We start from the raw sequence: 24,082 nt of genomic DNA on the forward strand, positions 1-24,082 counted from the left end.
CAATGTATTTATATATATACTATAATTAAACAATTTATTTATTTATGCATGATCGACTTAAAATAAATTTAAATTTATATTTTGTTTTTCTCTTTCAAATAATATCTTTTGATATATTTTGTTGGTGGATTACACAAGTTCTGTTCTTACAATAATTTATTTTTGTCATTCATTTCCACTGTTGTGTGAATTATACTCTCTCCATCCTCGCTTTCTTTTGCATTTATTTTCTACACCGAAACTCGACAACGCAACCATCCAAACACGCCTCCTTAGTTGGGAAATTTCTACCACTAAAATATGCGATACAAAACAAAATGTCTGTAGATCAATGTTCCACTGTGCGAGAATGTCACTAGAAGTTCCGGATCGGAAGAGGGTGATGGATGCGTTGAATGTGAAAAATGTATTTTAGTTTTAAGAAAAACCTAATTATTGCCTAAAACATGAAGAAAATGAAATTAAAAGAAAATGATAATTAATTTCTTAAGAGAAGGGACACGTCCTCGAAAGCCACGTCATCTGTAACACCGAATTTCTTTCAGTCTGGTAGGTAATGAGACTTTTCAATTATCCGGTGAAGGGAAGGGAAGAAAAGAGGAAGTGAGTGTTGCTTGCGTAGTATCCAAGACAAGAACACAATAATTCGCCAAGCCATTTCAATTATCTTTAATTCCGTTTTATTTTATCTCCCGAATTTTTATAATTATTGTTATCATTGGCGTTACAATCTGAAAGTGTGAAGAGCGACGAAGATGGTGGAAGAAAAAGAATCAACATCAATTCCTCTCAGTCAAGGGGATAATGCATCTCGCGATGATCCCGAAGACCCAGCCAAGTCTCCACCAAGCTCCCCCAACTCCTCCACTCGCAGGGTTCATTTCTTTCTTTTTTAAATTTTCCTATATCGCTTTTTACCTTTATATTAGGCTAGGTTGTTGGATCCTGCTTCTCATTGGCGTTTTTTTTTTCTATTAAATTTATTTGGTGGACTTCAACGGACGAGTCAACTGCGAGCCTCGTCTCTTGAATTCGGAAAGAAACCTATATTTACGGATATGATGGTAGAGAATAATTAGAATGATATATAGAAAGACGTTTAAGCCCATAATCTTAGGTATTGTAATCAATCTCGTTACCTACACCAGGGATCTGTATTTGCCGCATTTGACTAGCAATGGATTTTGTTTAAGATGGGTTTTATGTGTAAGAATAAGCCAGTGGCTTTTTGTGAAGACAAGAATAGTTGAATGTCAGCTTTGATCAATTTCCAAGAGTGTGAAGTAGGAGATGCTGATCCTAATTAACGGGGGATAACTCCATTTCTCAAAACATCCTTTTATAAGCCGAATAGTTTTTATTTTGGGTTGAATTTCTTCTTGTGAGATTGTTTTTTTACAAATTTGAGTGAGACCAATACAGTGAGTATGTTCTCTGTAAAGTTCGAACTGTGGTAAGTGTCACCGAGATTTGGTCCTTGGTTTGTTGTCCTAAAATGTCCTTACGTAATGATCCATACCAAAGTCTAAAAATACGAAAAAGTCATAAAAAATTGAGACGTTATCCTAATAATTGAACTGCACTTCCCTGTTGTCCTGCATTATAAATGCTTCATGAGAAGGGCACACGACTTCTGGATGTTGGAATTCTAGACTGATTTAGTGAGCCTAGCTGCAAACATAAACGATCATCTTGTGTTTTTATGATAAGGAGTTCTAAATGTTGAAGATGAAGTTTGAAAGAGCTTAATGATTATCTGATATGCATCTATTTGTTGTGATATGACGTTTCATATTTTTTAAAGAGAAAATTGATTTCTGTCTTACCTATTGGCTCATTCTGTGCACTTGTTTCAGGCTTGCTGCTTTGTTCTCCAGAGTTGGGTCTCAAAGAAATTTATGACTGGATGGTAGACGCAACTACTAATTTAGATGATTGATCTTTATCTTCATTGTTTGTGTTTTGTTATTCTTATTCATTCATTTGGTTTTTGAATCTGCAGTGTAGTTCTTTTTCCAGTTGCTGTTACCTTCTTTGTTACATGGTGGTTTATTCAGTTTGTTGATGGTTTTTTTAGTCCATTATACTCCAGGCTTGGCATTAATATATTTGGTGAGTAATTTATTTTCTCATCAATTAACATGTCTTTGAAAATTATATTTTCTCTCCTTAGAAGTTTAGAATGAGAGGGATTTTTTTTTTGTTTTATGCTTTATATGTGGAACACAGAAACGGAGTACGCGAACGTAGTGCATAAACTAAAAAATTGAAAGAGAATAGACTTCTCTATAATTCTACCAATTGAGAAGGAAGACATCATTGTTTCTTTTGAGAGTTTAGTAGCTAATCTGGAACAACTCATTTGAATTATGCTCTGGTGGTTGAGTGGATATGTTCTTTTCCTCAATCTTGATTCTTTATGGTTTTCTTTCATAAATTTATCTTCCTTCAACGTGCACGCACAAATAAAATGGTGTTGCAGACTTTTACATTTCTTCCTTTCTTTTTTAATATCTCCACTCGATGATCTGAATTCTTGGTACTTGACCTTACTTTTTGTTTACTGTGTGATGTCTAAAATGTGATGGCCTTTTGGTTGTGGTGCAGGACTTGGTTTCATTACATCATTAGCTTTTGTATTTCTTATTGGTGTTTTTGTTTCATCATGGATGGGAGCTACTGTTTTCTGGATTGGAGAATGGTTCATAAAGCGAATGCCCCTTGTTAGGCATATATACTCTGCATCCAAGCAGATTAGCGCTGCAATATCTCCAGGTATGCTCTTCATAACTGCGTAGGTAAGTCAGAATTTAACCAAAAAAGAGTTGTAGTGGTCTTAATTCACAGAGATTAGCAGTATGGAACACGTAGACTGGGTTGCTGGTGATATTACAATTAGGAAGAATAACTTCTTTGTTAGTATCTTTTATGACAAAATGCACAATATTCTTGTTTTTTTGTTCTTACCATTGTTTTTGTGCATGTTGCTGATGGACTTCTTTAATCAAGAAGTCAGTAACCCGAAAGAAACACACAAAATAGACCCACTCCTCTGAATAACCTCTTCTTATTCAATGAAATCAAGAATACAAATGTATTGTAAACACTCCCAAGGAAGCCCGATCTCCCTCCACTGGACTAAGTTCTAGTAAACTCACAAAATACAAATTGAATGATCCCGCCCTTTACAACTAACTCATTATTTATACTCCCCTTTCCCTCTAACTAATTTCTAACCGAAACTCTCTCCTTCCCGCCTTTATTTTTCCTCACATATACTTTTATTCCCCTATCAATACCCCCCTCCATCTCAGCAACCTTGTCCTCAAGGTTGAAATTCGGAAACTGCTGCCTGATGTACATCTCCTCTTCCCAGGTTGCTCCTTCCACTCCTCTCTCTTGCCATTGGACCAAAATTTGAGATACCTCCTCTCCTCTGTAATATTTTTAAAGGTCTATATAATGGACCTTCCACCTGTAATTCCACTAGCAATTCTCCTTCCACTTTATTCTCCCCCACAGCTTTCTTCAATTGTGACACATGAAAAATTGAGTGTATTCTGGCAGTCATTGGCAGCTGCAATTTGAAAGCCACTGGACCCACTTGTTTTTCAATCAAGAAAGGTCCGTAGTATCGAGCAAATAACTTGGGATGCAGCCTAGTCGGCATAGACACTTGCCTATGGGGTCTAATCTTAAGAAAGACCCAATCCCTTTCTTTTATACTGAACTCCTTCCTCTTTCTATTCGCATACGGCACCATCTGCTCTTGTGCTCTAGTCAGATGATATTGCAGCTGCTTGATAGCTTCATCCCATGTCTGCAAGTCCTGTGCCATCGCTTCTACCAATGTTTCGCCTGGAATAAATCTGGTTAATGCCGGTGGGGGTCTGCCATAAACCGTTTCAAAAGGAGTGCATTTCGATGCCCCTTGATAAGTGGTATTATACCATTATTCAGCCCATGGTAACACCATGCTCCAAGCCTTCGGTTGTTCTGAATAGAAACACCGGAGATAGGTTTCCAGTATCCTATTCAGTACCTCAGTCTGACCATCCGTCTCTGGGTGGTATGCGGTGCTCATTCTTAATTTGGTGCCTTGGATTCTAAAAAGCTCCTTCCAAAATGTATTGATAAAAAGGGGATCCCTATCGCTAACAATTGACACTGGTATCCCGTGCAGACGCACCACTTCCCTTACGAAGATTTCTGCAATTACCCTTGCTGTAAGCCGATGCTTTATGGGAATAAAGTGCCCATACTTGCTCAACCTATCCACCATCACCATTATCGTTTCAAACCCCTGAGATTTTGGCAACTTGACCAGAAAATCCATGCTTACTTCTTCCCAGATTGCCTTGGGAATAGGCAATGGCTGCAAAAATCCCTGGGGAGATGATGCCATATATTTGTGTTGTTGGCAGACCAAACAGGAAGCTACATAGTCTGTCACCTTCTTCTTCATACCCGTCCAGTGAAATGCCTGGGCAAGTCTTCTATACGTTCTGTATACCCCGAATGACCCCCTATAGTAGAATCATGGAATTTTGCTACGATCTTTGATATCCACTCAGACTTTGCTGAAATCACCAACCTTCCCTTATAATGTAACCTCTCATTCTCCACTGTGTATGCAGGATGTGAATCGGGATCCTCCTTTATCTCTTCCATTATCTTTTTCAACCCTTCATCCTTCTCCACCTCCTCTATTATCTCTTGAAAATCAGCCCAATATGGTCTGGTTTTCACCTGTAAAGTCTTGTCCCCTTCTCCCCCTTCTTCTTCTTTCCTAAACAACCTGTCAGCCACCCTAGTTGAAGCTCCCATCTTGTAATATATATCAAACTCATATCCCATGAGTTTTGCTAACCAGTTTTGCTGATTTTGGGTCGTTATGCGTTGCTCCAACAAATACTTCAAGCTTTCCTGGTTTGTAAAAACACTGGAACGTCTTCCCAGCAGATAAGGACGCCAGTGTTGAATGGCCAACACCAAGGCCATCAACTCCTTCTTGTAAACTGACTTGCCCAATGAACATTCTGACAACGCCCCTCTGTAATACGCTATGGGACTCTTATTTTGTGACAATACAGCCCCTATTCCCTTCCCGGAAGCATCACACTCCACTTGAAAAGATTGTGAAAAATCTGGCAGAGCCAGAACAAGAGCAGTAGTGACTTCCTTCTTAAGGGCTTGCATGGCTGCCTTACCCATCGCCGTCCACTCAAACTTCCCCTTCTTCAAGAGATCTATAAGGGATCTTGCAATCTTCCCATAATTCTTTAAAAACCTCCTATAATAACCGGTGAGTCCCAAGAAGCCTCTCAACTCTTTGATGCATCTGGGTGCTGACCACTCTGTCACCGCTGACACCTTCTCGCCATCCATCTCCACCCCTTTCTCAAATATCATATGGCCCAAATATCGAATCTGCCTCCTGCCAAACTCACACTTTTTCTTATTTGCAAACAGCTTGTGCTGCCTCAGCACCTCTAGCACCTGTCTAAGGTGTTCCTCATGAGCCTCCCACGATTTGCTGTATACCAGGATGTCATCAAAGAAGACCAGCACGTTCTCCCTCAGAAATGGTCTCAACCGACATATCCTGGAAAGTTGTAGGAGCATTCGTGAGGCCGAATGGCATTACTAAGAACTCGTAATGCCCTACATGAGTCCTAAAAGTTATTTTTGTGATATCTTCTTCCTTCATCTGTATCTGGTGGTACCCCGCCTTAAGGTCCACCTTGGAAAAATAAGTTGCTCCATGGAGCTCACCCAGAAGCTCTTCAATCACGGGGATGGGATATTTATTCGGGATAATAACTCTGTTTAAGGCTCTGTAATCTACACAGATACGCCAGCTCCCATCTTTTTTTTTTAACTAAGATAACCGGACTAGAATATGGGCTGTTATTGGGCCTAATAATCCCCAGGCTCAACATTTCTTGCACTTGTCTCTCTATTTCAGCTTTCATTAATGCTTTGTTCATTTGAAGTGATTTGGGAGAGATGATTTGAGTGGATTTGAGGGTAATTTTTTTTGTTGTTTTTTTGAGTGGATTTGAGGATAAAGTTTGTGAGAATTAGTGTAGGATTTGATTGATGTGACAAATTTAAAAAATTAGTTTAATTGATAGAAATTAAAGATTACCAAAATGCCCCTAGTTATTAAAAATAATATAAAATGATAATTGTTAATGTTATATTTAGTTATAAAAGTATTTATAAAGAGTAAAAGTTTTATTTATAATTATATTAATATAAAATTATTTATTTTTAAAAAATAAATAAAATATTTGTAATATATACCTTTTTAAAATATATTTAAATATATATAATTATTCTTCAAATTGATTAACAGTTTATATTCATTATTATAGTTTATAGTCATATAAAAACCGTAAATAATGTTAATATATTGAAGTAAGTTATTTGGTTTAAATAAGATTAGATTATTAAATATAAATGCAATAAAATAAGTTGAAAGATGGAAGTGAAAAAACCTTTCTGCATTCTTTTCCACCGCATAGACCTTATGCTCCTCCACCGCACACCTTCATCCTCTTCTCCATCCCAAACCTCAAGGCCGTCCAGAACAAAATAAGGAAGAAAGATGGTGGCCGATATGACCAATAAATTGAAGGTTTCCGAGAAGGGGGAGAACCTCGACGAAATCGACGGAGAACTTGTCCTTTCCATTGAGAAGTAGCAGGAGATCCAAAACGAGTTGGAAAAGGTACCAATTCTTCAATATCCCACTCGCTTTCCTTCTTCCTCTTTTTTTGTTTTTTCAATATCGCGGATTACGGATCTTCCCTCGTCTTTTTTTGAGGTTTTTATGTGATGTTGGAAATGATGGTGTTGATGAACCTCCACTACCTTCCGTAGCTCACGCACCCTCCGCCAGCTCCACCACGTCCTCCATAACAGCCTCCACCGAAACCTTCTTATTGCCTATGAAGAAGACCGATTCCAATGCTTGTGTTCAGCAAACACAACCACTCACCCCTACCATACCTCTCCACTCCGGATACTCTCATCCAAGGTTGTCAAACTCGAGAGTTTAGGTAAACTCGTGAGAGTCCAGTAAACTCGACTCGTAAACTCGACTCGTAAACTCGTAAGAGTTTACTTTGTATGAAAAAAATATAAATAACATTCTAATTCAAATAAGATAACAAAATTATATAAATTGAAATACATAAGTTCATAGAAATATTGTTCATAACATAAAGATATAATGTAAAATATAAATTGAAATGTCAAAGTCTCTATGCCTAATCCTCTAATCCTCTAATAATGGCATCATCATCTCCATCATCATCATCATCATCTAACTCTTCCTCTGATGAATGTTGTGCATCTTCATTGTTCTCAAATGTTATGTTATCAAGATCAAGAGCATCTAAAATAGGATCTGTTGTTGCTCCATCTAAGTGAACATTTTCACTATCATTTTCACCTTCAACTTGATCAATCTCAACAACATCATCTGTCTCTTCAGCTATCCATTCATCATCTGATTCTATGTCATCAAATGGAAGAGCTATAGTTTTTCGAATCTGTCTACTTTTCAGCTTGGAGTTATACATCACATAAACTAAATCATTCATCTTTTTTTGATGTAAACGATTCCTTCTCTTTGTATGAACCTAAAATGAAAGATAATATTTTTAGTGAAGATATAAACATAATAAAGGAATTTATAAATTAAAAATAATTTAAATTACCATTTCAAATGAACTCCAATTACGCTCACATCCAGAAGAACTACAAGTCAAGCTTAAAATTCGAATAGCAAATCTCTTCAACTCTGGAGTTCCATCACCAAACATGTCCCACCATTCCCCAGGATTTAACTCTTTCCTACACTCTTTTGCATCTTCCATTCCAAACAGGCCTCTAGCATTATGAAATTCAACAATTTGTAAATTAATTTTTCTTCTTTCTGCCATATCTGGTATCATTCTTCTCATGCAAAAATACAATCCTTCTTTCACCTCTCCACCATCATCAGATCTAAAGTTAGGTTCATAGTGGAAATGAGGGTTTAGAAAATAGGCAGCTGCATGCAAAGGCCTATGAAGTTGATTATCCCATCGAGCATCAATTATTCTCCAAACCTCTTCATAACTACATCAATCATGCTATATCAGAAATAATCTAACACATAAGTAATTAAACATTGAATGAGTAAAAGTTTGAAAATTTACCTCTTTTTGATATTGTTAAAGTTAGACCTAATCTTCTCTTTTGCACAGTCCATCTCTTCATAAATGAAACCCATTGCAGGTTTTACATCTGAGTCCACTAATCTTAAGACAACCATGAGAGGGGCAGCAGCTTTCAAGCATATGGAGACATTCTTCCAAAATCGGCTATCTAATACTACATGTGCTACTTTTCTCCCCTCTTGTGAAGTTCCAAACTTGCTTGTCTTCCATTCCTCAGAGCTGAACATGGTCAACAACGATGCCTTCAATTCATGAAGACAAGCAAGAGTTAAATAAGCCGTGGCAAATCTAGTCACACCCGGTCTTATAAGGTCTCTACCTTTAGTAAACTTTTTCAATAAGGAAATCAACATTGATCTCCCATAAATGTAAGTTGTAATTTTTCTTCCCTTCTTAATGGTCAATTCATGGACCTTCAAATTTTTTTCAAAATCTTCGAATATCAAATCAATGCAATGTGCTGCACATGGAGTCCAATACAATTTTTCCCTCTTTTGCATCAACAACTCTCCGACTGCCTTGAAATTTGCAGCATTATCAGTGACAACTTGAACAACATTTTCTTCTCCAACAAACTCGACAACATCATCCAACATTTTGAAAACTTTATCAACTGTTTTTGAAATGTCTGAAGTGTCAAGTGAATAAAGAAAAACCGTCCCTCTAGGACTATTCACCAAGAAGTTGCAAATAGAACGTCTTTTTCTATCCGTCCAACCATCAGACATAATTGTACATCCAGTTTTCTTCCACTCCTCCTTATATTCCTCAAGATTTGCATCTGTTTTCTTCACAGCTTGTTTCAAGAGCTTCTCTCTAATATCATGATAAGATGGTGGTTTGTATCCAACTCCATACTTACCAATCATTTCACACATCTTTGCAAATGCTGGATTTCTAATTACATTGAAAGGAATGGCACTGGTGTAAAAGAATTCAGCAACTTGAGCATCAACTTCTTCTTTGTATCCTTTTTTCATCATTTGATTTATAGTTGCTTGAACTCCCCCCTTACTAGTAGTAGCAACTTTTTCTTCCTCGTCTTCACCGATATTTATCTTTCTTTTCTTTAATGAAGCATTCTTAGCTTCTGCAACTACTTTTATCATCAAATTTTTTATTTCATCCGGAACAGAAGCACAAGGCTCAGAATCTTCTCTAGTTCCAGCAAGATGATGCTTAAATCTAAATATGCCTCCACTTACAATCTTTGAGCAATAGTTGCATTTCACTTTTCTTCCATTACCATTAACATCAAATCCATATTTCCATCCAATATCAGATCGGTTTCCTGGAGCATTTTTACTTCTACTTTTACTAACTGATGAAGATACACTTGGATTAACTTCTCCTGAATTTGATGCGTTTCCCGACATAGTGAGGTAAGCTTTTTCACTACAAATATTAAAAATAAAATGTGCAAAAGTTTAAAAATGGAATAAAAACTTGCGTGCAGTGCAGTGCCGTCTCCCCTCTAATGATGTTGTAAAGTGGTGCAGTGCAATGTCCAGTATATTTCTCCCCTCTAATGTACTAAAAGAATAAAAAATTCATTTCCTAATAAAATTGAAAAACGTAACTCACGGGTTATAATTTTTCAATGATAAAACGTCACCCACCCACCACCAGCGGCTGGAAGAAGAAGAGCCTACCTGCGACGCGAGGAAGGCGGTGAGGATGGCGGCGAGGATGGCGGCGAGGATGGCGACCACGCACGGCGACCACGATCTGCGACGACGCACGGCGACCACGATCTGCGACGACGACCACGATCTGCAACCGGACCAAGCGCGATCACGAGCGGAGCACCACGAGCGACGAAGATCAGTGGTGGAGTGAAAACCAGGCGGACGACAGGGACGAAACGCTAAACAGTGGTGGAGTGAAAATCAGGTTTTAAACCCTAAACAAAACGACCATGCTTTTCTTCGTTTCTGGCTTTTTTCGAACTCGTGGAATCGCTGTGCAATCGCGATTCCGAACGATTCCACCGAGTCCATGTCCGATTCTACCGAGTTCAGTCCAAAAACGAGTTTGGTACCGAGTTAACTCGGCAACCATGGCTGAAAACGTAAACTCGGACGAGTTAACGAGTTAACTCGCGAGTTTGATAACCTTGCTCTCATCAACCACGGTGCCGTCCAAGAAGAACCTTGGCCGAACGCTTCCACCACCTTTTTCAACTTACGTTTTGGAACCGAATACCCTCCCCGTAACCAAATACATTTTATTGCACAACTTTTCCCACCCGTGGAACTGGATACCCCTTTGAGGGAACCGAATACACATGTGCACAAATAACTTCAGAGTTGTGTAACCGAATACGTCTCTGCTGGAACCGAATACACACCCTCTTCCTACCTTCCATGCATTGTTCATCGTCTTCTTTGCCTCTGAAACACGCGGATTCATCTTCAACCCTTTGCTTCTTCATGGCATCGACACACACAACGTCCTTCTTCCTCCCCATCTACAACCCTGCAAATGAAAAACAACAATATCTAGTTGGACATACATCACACTATCTTACTAACCTCACTACTTTGTCTTCCTCGTCTCAGCAAACCAGCCAACAACTTTATAAACCCTTGGAATCGATTCTGTGTTACTGCACTGTGGTAGGGAATCAGTTATACATGGTAAAGTGATATATAAGGATGGAATTTAACAAATTGGTGGAGGGCACACTTGACTTTTCGCTTACAATCCGCGCAAATATCTTCCCCAATGCGAGTGACCAAAATTCGAAGAATCTCGCAAATCCGTCGTCGCTGATCCTTCCTCGTCCTTTCAAACGAACAACACAACTTATTCAAATCATCGCTCGCAATTTCGCGTGAACAATGTAATCCATTCATGCGAACACACGCTAACTGAGGATATCTATAGGGCCTCACATTCACGGGTTCAGTGCCCTCTTTAAGGGTTATCTGATGATCGACCCTTCTAACAGGAGGAAGTCCCTGCAATTCCTGAAACACCATCTCAAACTCCCTCAAGATCCTCTCCAGATTTGCTTCCTGCATGGGGGTTAATCCCTCTGCTCCTGAGTTTTCCCCTGCTGTTTCAGACTGATGCATACCCCACACCACCGTGAGAGTTTCAATCCCTGTATGCTTCTACAACGCCTCGGGATTGATGACCTTCATCATGGATCTGCTATCACCCCTTATCACTACTTCTCCTTCTGCCGTCCCATACTTCATGGTCATTTGCTTCCAGTCCACCCTACTTTCCCCCAACGTGGCCAGCCATTCTACTCCCAGCACGACATCGACTCCCCCTAGTTCAAAGAGATAAAAGTTCTCTTTAATCTCAACTCCCTCCAGTCTCAAAGAAACTCCCATGCAACGACCTCGCGTTTCTTTTCTTTGGCCGTACCCCAGACAGACGCTATACGGTGTCGTCTCCTCCCTCTCTAAATCCATCTCCTTCGCCAAACTTGTCGAGATAAAGTTATGGCTCGCTCCGCTGTCGACGAGCACGACTACCCTCTGATCTCGAATCCACCCCGACAACTTCATGGTATTGGATTGAGTTATTCCCCCAGCCGAATACACCGTCAGTTCCATGCATCGCGGTTCCACCTCCGCTTCTGCCTCCACCTCTTCGTCGTCGTCGTCCGCCCCCATGATCATCACCTTGAAACTCCTCTCCACGCAACGATGCCCGGGGCTATATGGACCCCCACAGTGAAAATAGGGGCCCTCCTCTCTCCTCTTGAGGTATTCCGGATATGGCAGCGTTCGCACTTCGCAATTTGGCCCGCCACTGCCTGTTGTGCTTTCACCCTTTGAACCGGCGGTCTTGGACGTCACTTCTTTCCTCTGACCCAGACCTCCGCCGCTACTCTGTGCCCCTCTGATGACCCGCGATAGGTCTCTGTTCTAGCCACCGTGCCCGCATTGGCCGCATATCTTCCCCACGTTGGTCCTCCTTTACTCACCCCACCACCGCCGGACATCCTCGCCATCAATTCCGATTGCTCCCCGTCCGAGCCCTTTCCATCGCAGTTAACAGGTCGCGTGGATCGTAAGGCTTAACGAGGTCCGTCAATCCTTCTTGGAGTCCTGCAAAAAAATTCCTGGGTTTGGAATCTAACAAGAACACACTCAGAAGATAGAAACAGTAACGAAAGAATGAGTTTTTCTATTATTCACAGTAAAAGAACTATCTTTACAAATAATGGTTGGGAGCATAACCTCCCTGGTTGAGAGCATAACCTCTCTCTACAGGCTAAAATCCTATCTTTACAACAATATCACTCAATGCCCCATACAGAGTTTACAGCAGTCTATTTATAGCTTTAACAACTCTGACCCGCTCTTCCTTACAATAGAGCCCTTCCCAAACCGAGACCAAACAATTTCCTGTTTAAACCCGTTCGGCATGCCCCTGTTACCGTTCGGCTTCAAACCTAAAGCCCATCTATCCTATCCTCCTATGTCCTAACACCTGCTCACTCACATATGGTTATGTCACAAACTGCTTGGTCAGTTTTAAAATTACCTATTTCATGCAAAATTATTTCAAACTAGATAAAATTTCTTGAGAAATCTGAATATGATGATGGAATGGTGATTGTTGTGGTAATGGTGATGTGGCATATGTGTGTTGTACTGGTGGGGAATTTTTACTAGTAATGTATTAATGAAGGTGCATTGGAGATGATGATTGTGCAAAAAAATGTAGTTTGATATTAATGTTGATACAAATTCACTGATCTAAATTAAGTGCATATATTGAATTTAGTTATTAGCTTTGTCAAGTTACTCATATTGTAGGCTATTCATTTATAGATTGAAGGCACACTTCAAATTGTTTTTCCTTATCGTTTTACCTCTCAACCTTTGATTTTAAGCCCAAATGTCTTGCCAATCAGTTGGTTGTAGCTATCCTACATTGCTGTTGCTGATAATAGATAGATTGACCATTTTTAGATATTGGAGACAAGGATGCAACCATTTGTCATGATTTTTTTTTTGTGTAAATATTCTTTTCAGATCAAAATACCACTGCCTTTAAAGAGGTAGCCATTATCCGTCATCCACGTGTTGGTGAATATGCCTTTGGCTTTATTACATCAACTGTTACTCTACAGGTACGTTGAATTGTCTACAATTTGATTACCAACCTACTTTTGCGTATGTTGATTAAATGTATGTGATGGTTCCCTTTTTTATTTTTATAGCACATAAACTTCATCAATTTATATATAATGCTTGGATGGACTTTTGGGAAATGGATGGACTTTTGGGAAAGTAATATATCTATAGTATTGAAAATTGGAATGCACATACCATACATATTTGTACATGTATTATGACATGGTCCATTTTAACATGACTAACGGGAATTTGCCTACATTAGATTGAATAATCATTAAAATAACTTTTAAAGAAAGGGGAATATACTTCTGTAAAACATGGTTCTATTTTAATATTTGATACCCATACTTTTCTGGCGAAGATAAACACACAACACCACATGCATTTATATGAGTCTTCTGAGATTTGAAGCAGCAACTTAAGCCTAACAAGTTTTGCTTCGAGTTTATTTAGTCCCTGGTTAGTAATGCTTTTACTTAACCATTCTTTTAAGTGTTAATTTATTGTCAAATTATGGGTTTGTGTTTGTCATTTTATATTTGCCTCATGTTCATATGAAAAGAGCTTCATCATTGTTGAGAGAGAGAGAAAGAGAGAGAGAGACAAGTGAGCATAGGATGAGTTTCGTGTGTCTAGACCACATCATAACTATTGAATTTATTCAAGTAAAAAACATAGTTACAAAATATCAAGGTCATGATTAGAGAATATCGAATTACCCTATTGTAGGTTATTAACATAATATAGAGTCAATCTAATTATTCATAGTATCCACTGTTACTATATTTACAAGATTCTAGCACTTTCCTCAAGTTGGAGCATATATTCTATGCACCAAACTTGTTACATATGTGGTTAATCTAAGGACCCCTTAGTTTCTTAGTGAATACATTGTATGCACCAAACTTGCTATATAGGTATCTAGTAGAAAATATGACTTATTTTAATTATTCTAAATCATAAAAAATACATTCTCATATCCTCTATTTGTAATAATCTAATTCTCCTAAAAAGGAAAATAGGAAAACTAAGGAAACAAAAGAAAATAGAAGATTATACATCTATTTTCTCTAATTAGGAAGATTCTAAAGATATCTTCTCTAATTACAACACTCCCCCTCAAGTTGGTAAATGAATATCAATCATTCCTAATTCGCCTACAAGATCTCGAAATCTACCTAGAGGAAGCCCTTTTGTAAAAATATATGCTATTTGAAGTTCTGTAGGAACATGAGTTGTAATCACAAAGCCTCTGTCAAGATTATCTGTGATGAAATGTTTGTCAATCTCAATGTGTTTGGTTCTGTCATGTTGTACTGGATTATGGGCTATGCTCATGACAAACTTATTGTCACAGCGTAGTTGCACCGGGTTATCCAATTTTACTTTAAGATCATCCAAAATGATTTTCATCCAGAGTCCTTCACACATTCCTTGAGCAAGAGCTCGAAATTCAGCTTCTGCACTAGAACGAGATACTCTATCTTGCTTTTTGCTTCTCCATGTTACCAGACTATCTCCAAGAAACAGACAATACCCAAAAGTAGATTTTCTGTTAGTAATAGAACCTGCATAGTCAGCATCAGTATATATCTTCATAGTCAATGTGTCTTCCCTTTTGAATAATAGCCCCTTTCCTAGACTTGACTTCAAGTATTGGAGAATTTTGAACTGCTTGCATGTGTCTCTCTCTTTGATCATGCATAAATTGGCTCACTACACTAACTGCATAAGCAATGTCTGGTCTTGTGTGTGATAGATAAATCGATTTTCCTACCAATCTTTGATATTAGGCCTTCTCTATAGGAGCACTTTCTTCACTTCCAATTCTATGATTCTGTTCTATAGGAACGGTTGAGGTTCTACATCCCAGTTTTCCTGTTTCTGTGAGGAGATCAAGTGCATAACCCTTTGAGAGATGGAAATTTTGTTCTTGGAGTAGACAACCTCTATTCCAAGAAAATATTTGAGTTTTCCTAGGTCTTTCATTTCCAATTGAGTTGCCAATTTATCTTTTAATGCTAATTTTTCTATTTCATCATCTCCTACAATAATCATATCATCCACGAGTTAAATATGTTTTTAGTCCCTCAACTATCAAGCAATTTTGTTTTTCGTCCCTATTTCAAACTTTGTACGATTTGATCCCTCTCCTTAAAGAAATCATAATTTTTGGTCATCCAAAACAAACAACGTTAAAAATTAGCTGAGGTGGCTAACGGTGTATGCCAAGTATTTTTTTTTTCTGACTCTCACTGAATCTTTCTCACCTTTTCTCTCTTTCTGGCGCAGGAGCAAAATCTGTTTTTGAGAAGGCAGATTTACCAGGACAGAGGAAAGGTAGAGCCGGGGAAGAAAACCACTTGGAGATCTATCCAATGTAGGGAACCTCATCAACCAATTTGATGGAAAGAAAGCTTTTGATGGTTCATTGAACATTGGCAAACCCTTTGTTAATCAGGCGCCCAAGTTGCAGAAGTCTAACAATCTTGAAACTGAAAAAAGAATCACCAACAAAGCTTCTGGAAAATCACTTACTAGTACAAGAAAGTACTTTCTGACATTTCAAACTCCGGGAAATGACGAGCACAGTTGAACAAGGTGGTGTCACTGTTGGGAGTTGGGGAGGAAGCAGTTTCTGGTAGCTCCGAGGCCGTGGCACTAGTGGTGGCGCCAGTTCAGTTTGTTTTCAGTGCGAATCGTTTCGGTGTTCTTCTTCTCTGTGATTGATTCGTTCGATCCACACAATCGTGGTGGATTGATTCCAAGGCGTATAGACGAAGACAACAACAAGGGTTTTCAAAACCTTCAATTTCGACCTTCGAAGACGAAACCACTCGAAACACTAACTCCTTTCCGCCGCCAAACGACGTCGTTGAAGGTTTAGCTTCGTTGTCGTCGTCTTCCCTTGCTGCGAAAGCTATCAGAGCTTCTTCGGCGTGTCGTGATACTTCGCTGTCCTAGATCTCTCCTCCACTTCTTCTCCGACAGCTCCTTCTTCGCCGTGAAGGAGCCCCTTGCAGCGTTTGAGGTGTCATCCTCGTCGATTGTGGATGAGAGAACGGCGGTGGAGACCTAGAAGAAATAGCGGACGACCTCCTAGGAAACAAAAAAATACCTACGTGGCAAACGACACGTGGCTAGACGTTAGCCACCTCACCTGATTTTTAACTCCGTTTGTTTTAGAGGACCAAAAATTATGGTTTCCTTAAGGAGAGGGATTAAATCGTACAAAGTTTGAAATAGGGACGAAAAACAAAATCGCTTGATAGTTGAGGGACTAAAAACATATTTAACCCTATCATCCACATAGACAAGCAATAGAGTAAGTTTACCTATAAAACAGTGCTTTATGAATAGAGTGTGATCTCCTTGGCTTTGTCTATATCCCAAGGAAACCATTGCTTTTGTAAATCTTTCAAACCATGCTCTAGGGGATTGCTTAAGCCCATACAATGCTTTCTTCAGGAGGCATACCTTGTTTCTTTCCTTTTTCACTTCAAAGCCTGGGGGAATCTCCATGTACGCTTCCGCTTCTAGATTTCCATGAAGAAAGGCATTCTTCACATCCAGCTAGTGTAAGTCCCATCCAAAATGAGCAGGCAAAGCGATAATAACTCGAACTGAATCCATCTTTGCCACTAGGGCAAATGTCTCCTCATAGTCAATCCCATACGTTTGGGTATATTCTTTTGCCACCAATCTAGCTTTATATCTTTCTATTGTCCCATCTTCCTTATGTTTGACTGTGAATATCCATCTACACCCTACTGCCTTCTTGTCTCTTGGCGTATCAACAATCTCCCAAGTTGAATTTCTTTCTAATGCATTCATCTCTTCTTTCATGGCTTGATTCCAATGTTTAAGTTTCATGGCCTCTTGGATTGAGGTAGAAATTTCTATGGCATCAATGGCAACAATAAAACTTATGTGCTTATTAGAGAGATTGTTAGTGCAAACATACTGAGAAATAGGATATTTAGCACATGATCTTTCTTTCCTTTCTCAATGCAATGGGTAAATCCTCAGTAATACGTGCCTCCTCCTCATTGATATCTTCAGGGAGCCTCACCTCTGAATTAGACAATTTTTCTTGCTCGAGAGTCGAAGAGGGTTGTTTTCTTCTTTCATATGTTTTGCCAAAAAAATTGTCTTCCTATTCTTCCTCATTGTGGACACAGTACTCAGGTCTTGGACATCCTACAAAGACAAACATGGTAATGACAAGACGGAGAGTTCATCCACTTCAAGTGCTTTTACCCCCTGAAGTGGTGGACTGAAATAAAAGGATTGCGTTTCATGAAAGGTGACATCCATGGTGATAAAGACACGACGACTCTGAGGATGATAACATTTGTACCTTTTTTATTAGAAGGATACCCAATAAAGACACATTTAAGAGCTATGGGATCTAATTTACCACGGTTAGGATGACGAGAGTGAACAAAAACACACTTCCAAAGACTCGACTAGGTAGACTCATTATTAGGGGAAAAGAAGGACTAAAAGACAATAGAGACTCTATAGGACTAATGCCATTTAAGATACGAGTGGGTAACCTGTTGATGAGATAGGTGACAATTAACACATCTTCTCCCTAGTAAATTTTGTAACATACATTTGAAAAAGAAGAACTCTAGTTACTTCAAGAAGATGACGATTTTTTCTTTCTACAACCCCATTTTGTTGAGGGGTGTTAACACATGTTAGTTCATGAACAATACCATTATGAGACAAAGTTGAGAAATTCATGATTCACATATTCAGTACCATTATTAGACCTGATTCTTTTGATATTTTTTCCAAATTGATTTTCGACAAGATGGAAAAAATTAACAAAAATTTGAGAAAATTCGGATATAATTTTCATAAGGTATGTCCACGTGACACAGGTATAATCGTTAATAAAGGTAACGAACCATTTGGCTTCGGAAATAGAATCTATGACAAGACCCCAAACATCAGAATGAATTAAATCAAATGGAGAAATACTCTTTTTATCACTAACAGGATAAGATGCACGATGGTGTTTTGACAATTGACAAAATTAAAAGACTCAACAGACTCTTTGGTAAACAAATGGGGAAATAAGGACTTGATAAGACTAAATGAAGGATGCCCAAGCCTTTGATGATGTAACCATATTTGGGAATTTGCCCTCGTCTCAGATGTAGCTTGTTGACTCATGATTTTTGTGCTGCTTTAGTCATCAAACTCTAAAAAATACAACCCACTCTGCTCCTTAGCAGTTAAAATCGTCTTCTCCATGGAAAGGTCCTGAAAAACACAATAAGTTGGAAAAAATGTTATTGAAAAATTTAAATCCTTTGAGTTTTTGCACAAAGATCACACTATTAGCTAATTGAGGAACATGTAAAACATCCTTCAATACAATCAATAGATGAGTCCAAAATTATATTCCCAGAGCCACATATAGGTATACCTTGACCATTCGCAACTGTAATAAGTTCTTTATTTCTTTTACCATATGAGTCGAAGGACACACTAAAAGGTGTCATATGATCAGTTGCACCCGAATCAAGGATACAAATACCTTGAGACACATGACCAATAGTGTTGAGACAAATCTTACCTTTTATGGACAGAGTACATGATCTATAGGGCTTACTCATTGATTCAACCATTGCTTTCAAGCGCTCTAGTTCCTCCTTATAAGCTTTCATATCAAGATCTAGTGGTGGTTTTAATGAAAAAGTACTCTGTAAATCATCCATATTTCTTTTGCAGAAGAATGAAACATATAATTTCTACTTATCTCAAAATTCATGGATTGCCACATCCAAGTCATAATTAATGAATCTTCATTGTCCCAAATAGAAAAATGAGTGTCGTCTGGTCCTGGTCCTCCTCCATCTATGTGATCAAGTCTTGAACGACCCTTGAGAATCCTTCGAGTAAATTGGCTCGGCTCTATTGTAAGAAATTTTGACCATCCAATCGATAGGTACCCCCTGTATTTGGTAGGTCATTAGGTCCCAAAGGAATAATTTTTACTTCATACATTCCGTAGAATGCAACCAGGAGGGTTCCTAACCTTTTCCGAGACGACGACGGCGTGTGGGTCACACCGAAAAAAGGAGCAGAACTTAAAACTTTGATCTACTCAAATATAGGCTAAACGGGTTGACACCAACCCTAGGAACAGACTCAGGAGACTACGACAACTATTTCTGTGGCGACGGCGGCGGCGAGTGGGTCTCACTAGAGGTGGGTGCATGGGCCACATGCTCCGGCGACGGTGGCGGCGCGTGGCGGCTTCTCTTCTGGAGCGACATCTGGCGTTGTGGTCGCCCATGTTGGGCGCACCTTTCTGCCCTATCAACGACCCCAACTGGCAATGACAGCAGCAGGGGTGGTCGGACAGCTGCGATGGCACGGTTGTGCAGCGGAATGGCGCTCCAAGATCGTGAGCTCTGACACCAAGTAGAAAATAAGACTTATTTTTATTATTCTAAATCATAAAAGTACATTCTCATATCCTCTATTTGTAACATTCTAATTCTCCTAAAAAAGAAACTAGGGAAACAAAATAAAATAGAAGATTATACATTTATTTTCTTTAATTAGGAAGATTCTAAAGATATCTTCTCTAATTACAACATATTTGTTAGAATCTGTTTTATTTTTGTTAGAATCATTGTTTTTTATTGGTTTAATAGCCTATTTTGTCCCTAATTTTGCTAAATAATGTCAATTCCGTCCCTATTTTTAAAAGTGCTTGAACTTGGTCTTTACTTGGTAAATTTTGCGTCAACGTTGTCCATTCCGTTAAATATGCACAAACAGCGTTAACTTTTTTCTCTCTCTCTTCTGCTCCTCTTAACAGCAGACTTTTCTCTTTTTTTTGTCAGTGCGTCAAATTGATTGTCAGCTTTTTAATATCACATCACGATCCAGTCATTGTTCCTACTAAAGTACTACCTAACTGAACATTTTTCTTCTTCTTCTTATATACAAAGTTGGATCCACACTTTTAATTTCACCCAAATAAGAACCACTTTTCCGTAACAACCCTGTATGAACCTTCCTTCATACAACCTTCATTCTTCTTTTCTTATTTACCAATCATTCTACTCTTTTATTTTCTTCCCTTTATTTTCCTTTTATTCTTCTTAAATTCTTTCTCCCCCTATCTAATAATTACGTAACAAAAGAACACTCCCATGCAGTAACAATTTTTCACTCAATTCCAATTTAAAACCCAACCACATCTCACACCACCCTCCATTCCACTAATGTAACCATTTTAGTACTCTCAAACTCTTTCTTTCTCCAACATACTCAACCACTCTCTTCTCATTCTCACTCTCACTCATTCTCTCTGCTCCAGCTAAAACCCCGAGACGACTTCATTGCCACCAACCCTTTCTTTCACCTCACCGCTTGTTCGTCCCCAAGACGACTGGTCTTCTATGGCCTCGGATTGCTCGGCCAATGACTAGTAGACCGTTTTGACTGTACGATCGTTCACGTTCGATGTTGGGAAGTATTCTTCCGCGGTTCCCGACTGCTTACTGGCCGCCACCCTTTCAAAGATGGTACCCCGTTCCATTCTCCAAATCGCACCACCACTGCCCCCCTCAGACTTTCCCAAGAACGATTCTTGGCTTTCTCCTTCTAGGCTCTGAACTAGTAGCCAACACTCCCCTCCATACTGATGTCAGCTAGGCGCACTTTTTCCTCCTCTGCCACTCCTTGCAACTCAAAGAACTTCTCTGCCTTAGAGACCCACCCCAACGGATCAAACCCTTCGAAATTGGGTAGTTCTACCCTTTTTCCCCGGTTAGGTTGGACGTCTCTTCGGTCTTCATCCAGTTCCTCCTCCGAGCATTCCCTTCTCCTCTGATTCTCGTTAACAGAATGTTGATCTTCATCTACAGACCCTGGACTGCCTTCTAATCCCTTTTCCTGGGTCCACACCCTTCCTCCAAGAACTCGCAAGAGTTCTCTAGTTTCCTGCCGCATTTCTTGCATATTTTTTTTTCCATTTTGCTAGCTCCCTTTTCTGTTCGCTGATCCTCCTTTCCCAAGAATTGTCTCTTCCTTCCATCACGCTCCTTTCCCCAAGAATCCGACACCCCTCTCCTAATGGGAATCCGGTAGTTTCTTGATTACTTCTTGATCCTTCACCCCCACTCCGATCCGGCAGGTCGGACCACTTTGTTAGGGATTCGGGAAGGAATTCCTAACAAGCTCTCTCTCTATCTCAAATACAACAATCAAGAACTTGTAAAGAAGGAATAGTATGAATGGTATTCACAACAATGAATCAAGAATACACTGTATCTTAGGAGCTTAACCTCCTCCACCTGGTGCTAAGACCGGTCAACACATACAAACTACACAACTGGCTAACTGAAACAATAAAGGGTCCTAATATATAGGCCTTCTTCTGCCCCCTCACTTAACTGATTAACAGTTAATTGTTCTGTTTCCCTTTTCTCCTTTCCTATACTCTCTAAGTCCTAACAGAATCCTTAATCCCATGGGCTTTAAGAATTGTCATGAAATCTTCACGAACCTGATAAAGCCACCAAGAAGTGTTTGTAAAAGGTTATTTGACCTATGTCTAAACAGCTTTATAGGTTTTATGAGTGCGAGATACATAGCAAAGAGATGGGTGAATGGTGACTCAATTGATGCAACACAACTAAGTGTCAACTTTCTTCTACGGAGGATGAGGTGAGATGCGGCTCATAGTACTGTCCAACAAGCCAAAGTTCAATGTGAGAAGCCCAAGAGGTGTAGTTCTTTGATCCAATAACTGAGACAAGAGCGGGGCACTGATGTGGCTGGTAAAAATAGCAGCGTCATACATTGCAGTGCCAGAGGTACCAAAAACAATACAAAAAAGTGGTGAAAAATGAAAAGAGTTGTCCAGACACCAAACAAGATCGAATCCGGCTCAAGGAAGCTCTGTTGATAGTGTCAAGAACAAATGCCGGGAGCGCCACTATGTGTGGCAGATATGGGCAGCACGTGGGAGAAGCATGTAGAGAGAGAGGAGGTGCGTGCAACCTGCCATAGCTAGGCCATTCTTGAGGAGATGGTGCCAATAATGGTCTTTGTATCATAATAGTGGTGTTGGAATAATGTTTCAGGAAAAGTGATGAGAAAAAATTGAGTCTGATGAAAATTGGGTTCACCGGGATATTCCAAAATTAGCCTCCTTTTATATATATCATGTTGAAGCAGAGAGAAACAAGTAAACATAGGATGAATTCCGCTCGCAGTGGAACTATTAAATTTATAGGAGAGAAAGCATAATTACAAAATATTTATTCCAGAATATCGATTTACCCAGTTTTAGGTTAATAACATAAATATAGAATTAATTTAGTTAATCCTAGTATTCAACGTTACTATATTTCAAAGATTCTTACAAAAATAATCTCATTATATATTGGGCATCCTCCGATGAACTGTTATTTTCTGAGGAACTACTATTTTCACTGTTTTGTTTTGTTTGATACATTTAACCGCTGATTATATCCTCTTTTTCTCCATCGCAGAAAGATAATGAAGATGAAGAGCTTTGTAGCGTTTTTGTCCCTACGAACCATCTGTATATTGGCGATATATTTCTGGTTAACTCCAAAGATATTATAAGACCAAATCTTTCTATTCGAGAAGGCATAGGTAGATTCTCTTTCCGTTTGTTTATTGTCAAGTACAGTGTTTACATAGGTCATATCATTCTTATTCAACAATGTATATGTTGAGATATTTTTGGTATGTGATATATTATTCTTATTCGACAAAGTAAATGGAGAGATATTGTTGGTATATGATGTTCTTTTTACCTCACTGAAAGCGAATTAGAACTTTGTCATTTGATATTTTCTGCACGTTGAGATTCTTGTATCATTTGTATCCTTGTAATTCAATAGTGTAATTTTTGCGTTGTTGCTGATGCAGAAATCATTGTTTCCGGGGGAATGACTATGCCGCAGTTGATAACTCCGGTTGAAAGGGCTACTCGACCGAATGAAAGAATATCTTTAAATAGAATTGGATAAAGGATTAAATCCGTGGTTGGAACCATGTGGGTGATGGAAATTATCAGTCTGAACCTCCATTTATTTTAATATACGAAATTTGTTGTTTAATATTTTGTTAACTATTGTCTGTTCCAAGCTGCAAGATAACTTGTAGAACTGTAGTTGTAAGCTTGTAATCTCATCCCTGTTTTTGCTCTACCAGTTACCCCCCAACTTCAGGCTGACACATATTAACTCCAAAGTATTAATATATGTTCGAAAGTCTGCGTGTTCTTAACATTAGATAGGATCAGTGTCTATGGAAATTTTATACCTGCTACTTTTATATTTCTGTGTGTCTGAAAAGCCACGCGAAGTGTTATTATTATTCACTTTACCAAGAGACATGTTTTAAATATAACAAAAACAGACCGTTAATTCATGATGAAATTAAAAATATTATTGTATAGAATATATTTAATTGATTATTATAAAGGTGTAAAGTAATTAGTTGTGCATTGATATTTATCAAAGGAAAATACAAACTTGATTGTACACCTCTAAACACATTTTGACCATGACAACATAGGACATACTCTTTGATTGAGTATTTGTTTGCGTATTAAGTTGACATGTATTTGATCCACATGTTCGACCAAGTCAGGAGGATTATGCCAACCAGACGGTTTGGTTATCATAATTTACAATTAAGTTAAGGAGGAAAGAGTTAACTCAAAAT

At 38.8% G+C, this 24,082-nt stretch overlaps 2 protein-coding genes and 1 pseudogene across 5 annotated transcripts; 1 reads left to right on the forward strand and 2 right to left on the reverse strand.

Moving 5' to 3' along the window:
• The first annotated feature begins 289 nt into the window (after positions 1-289).
• LOC124846842 (protein LIKE COV 2-like) lies at positions 290-23,646 on the forward strand. 4 transcript variants are annotated; one of them, XM_088106510.1, is made up of 8 exons: positions 290-549; positions 739-875; positions 1,857-1,909; positions 2,003-2,112; positions 2,608-2,775; positions 13,238-13,335; positions 22,876-23,002; positions 23,282-23,646. In XM_088106510.1, the coding sequence occupies exons 2-8, from the start codon at positions 756-758 to the stop codon at positions 23,380-23,382; spliced, it is 777 nt and encodes a 258-aa protein (XP_087962636.1). In that variant the 5' UTR covers positions 290-549; positions 739-755; the 3' UTR covers positions 23,383-23,646. The 4 variants fall into 4 exon arrangements, 3 of the variants coding, with proteins under 3 accessions (XP_087962636.1, XP_087962635.1, XP_087962634.1); XM_088106509.1 differs by having other exon boundaries at positions 291-603; XR_015784249.1 differs by lacking the exons at positions 290-549; positions 23,282-23,646 and adding an exon at positions 15,635-22,370 and having other exon boundaries at positions 556-875.
• On the reverse strand, positions 6,503-10,278 carry LOC148203702 (uncharacterized). Its single transcript, XM_088106507.1, has 3 exons — positions 8,214-10,278; positions 7,731-8,133; positions 6,503-7,652 (listed from the first exon to the last, which is right to left on the reverse strand). The coding sequence occupies exons 1-3, from the start codon at positions 9,608-9,610 to the stop codon at positions 7,278-7,280; spliced, it is 2,175 nt and encodes a 724-aa protein (XP_087962633.1). The 5' UTR covers positions 9,611-10,278; the 3' UTR covers positions 6,503-7,277.
• On the reverse strand, positions 10,671-12,625 carry LOC148203703 (uncharacterized; annotated as a pseudogene).
• Positions 23,647-24,082: the final 436 nt, after the last annotated feature.

This window comes from Vigna umbellata, chromosome 2, assembly GCF_029865625.1.
Source record: "Vigna umbellata cultivar VRB3 chromosome 2, Vumbellata_1.0, whole genome shotgun sequence".
NCBI classification, from domain to species: domain Eukaryota; kingdom Viridiplantae; phylum Streptophyta; class Magnoliopsida; order Fabales; family Fabaceae; genus Vigna; species Vigna umbellata.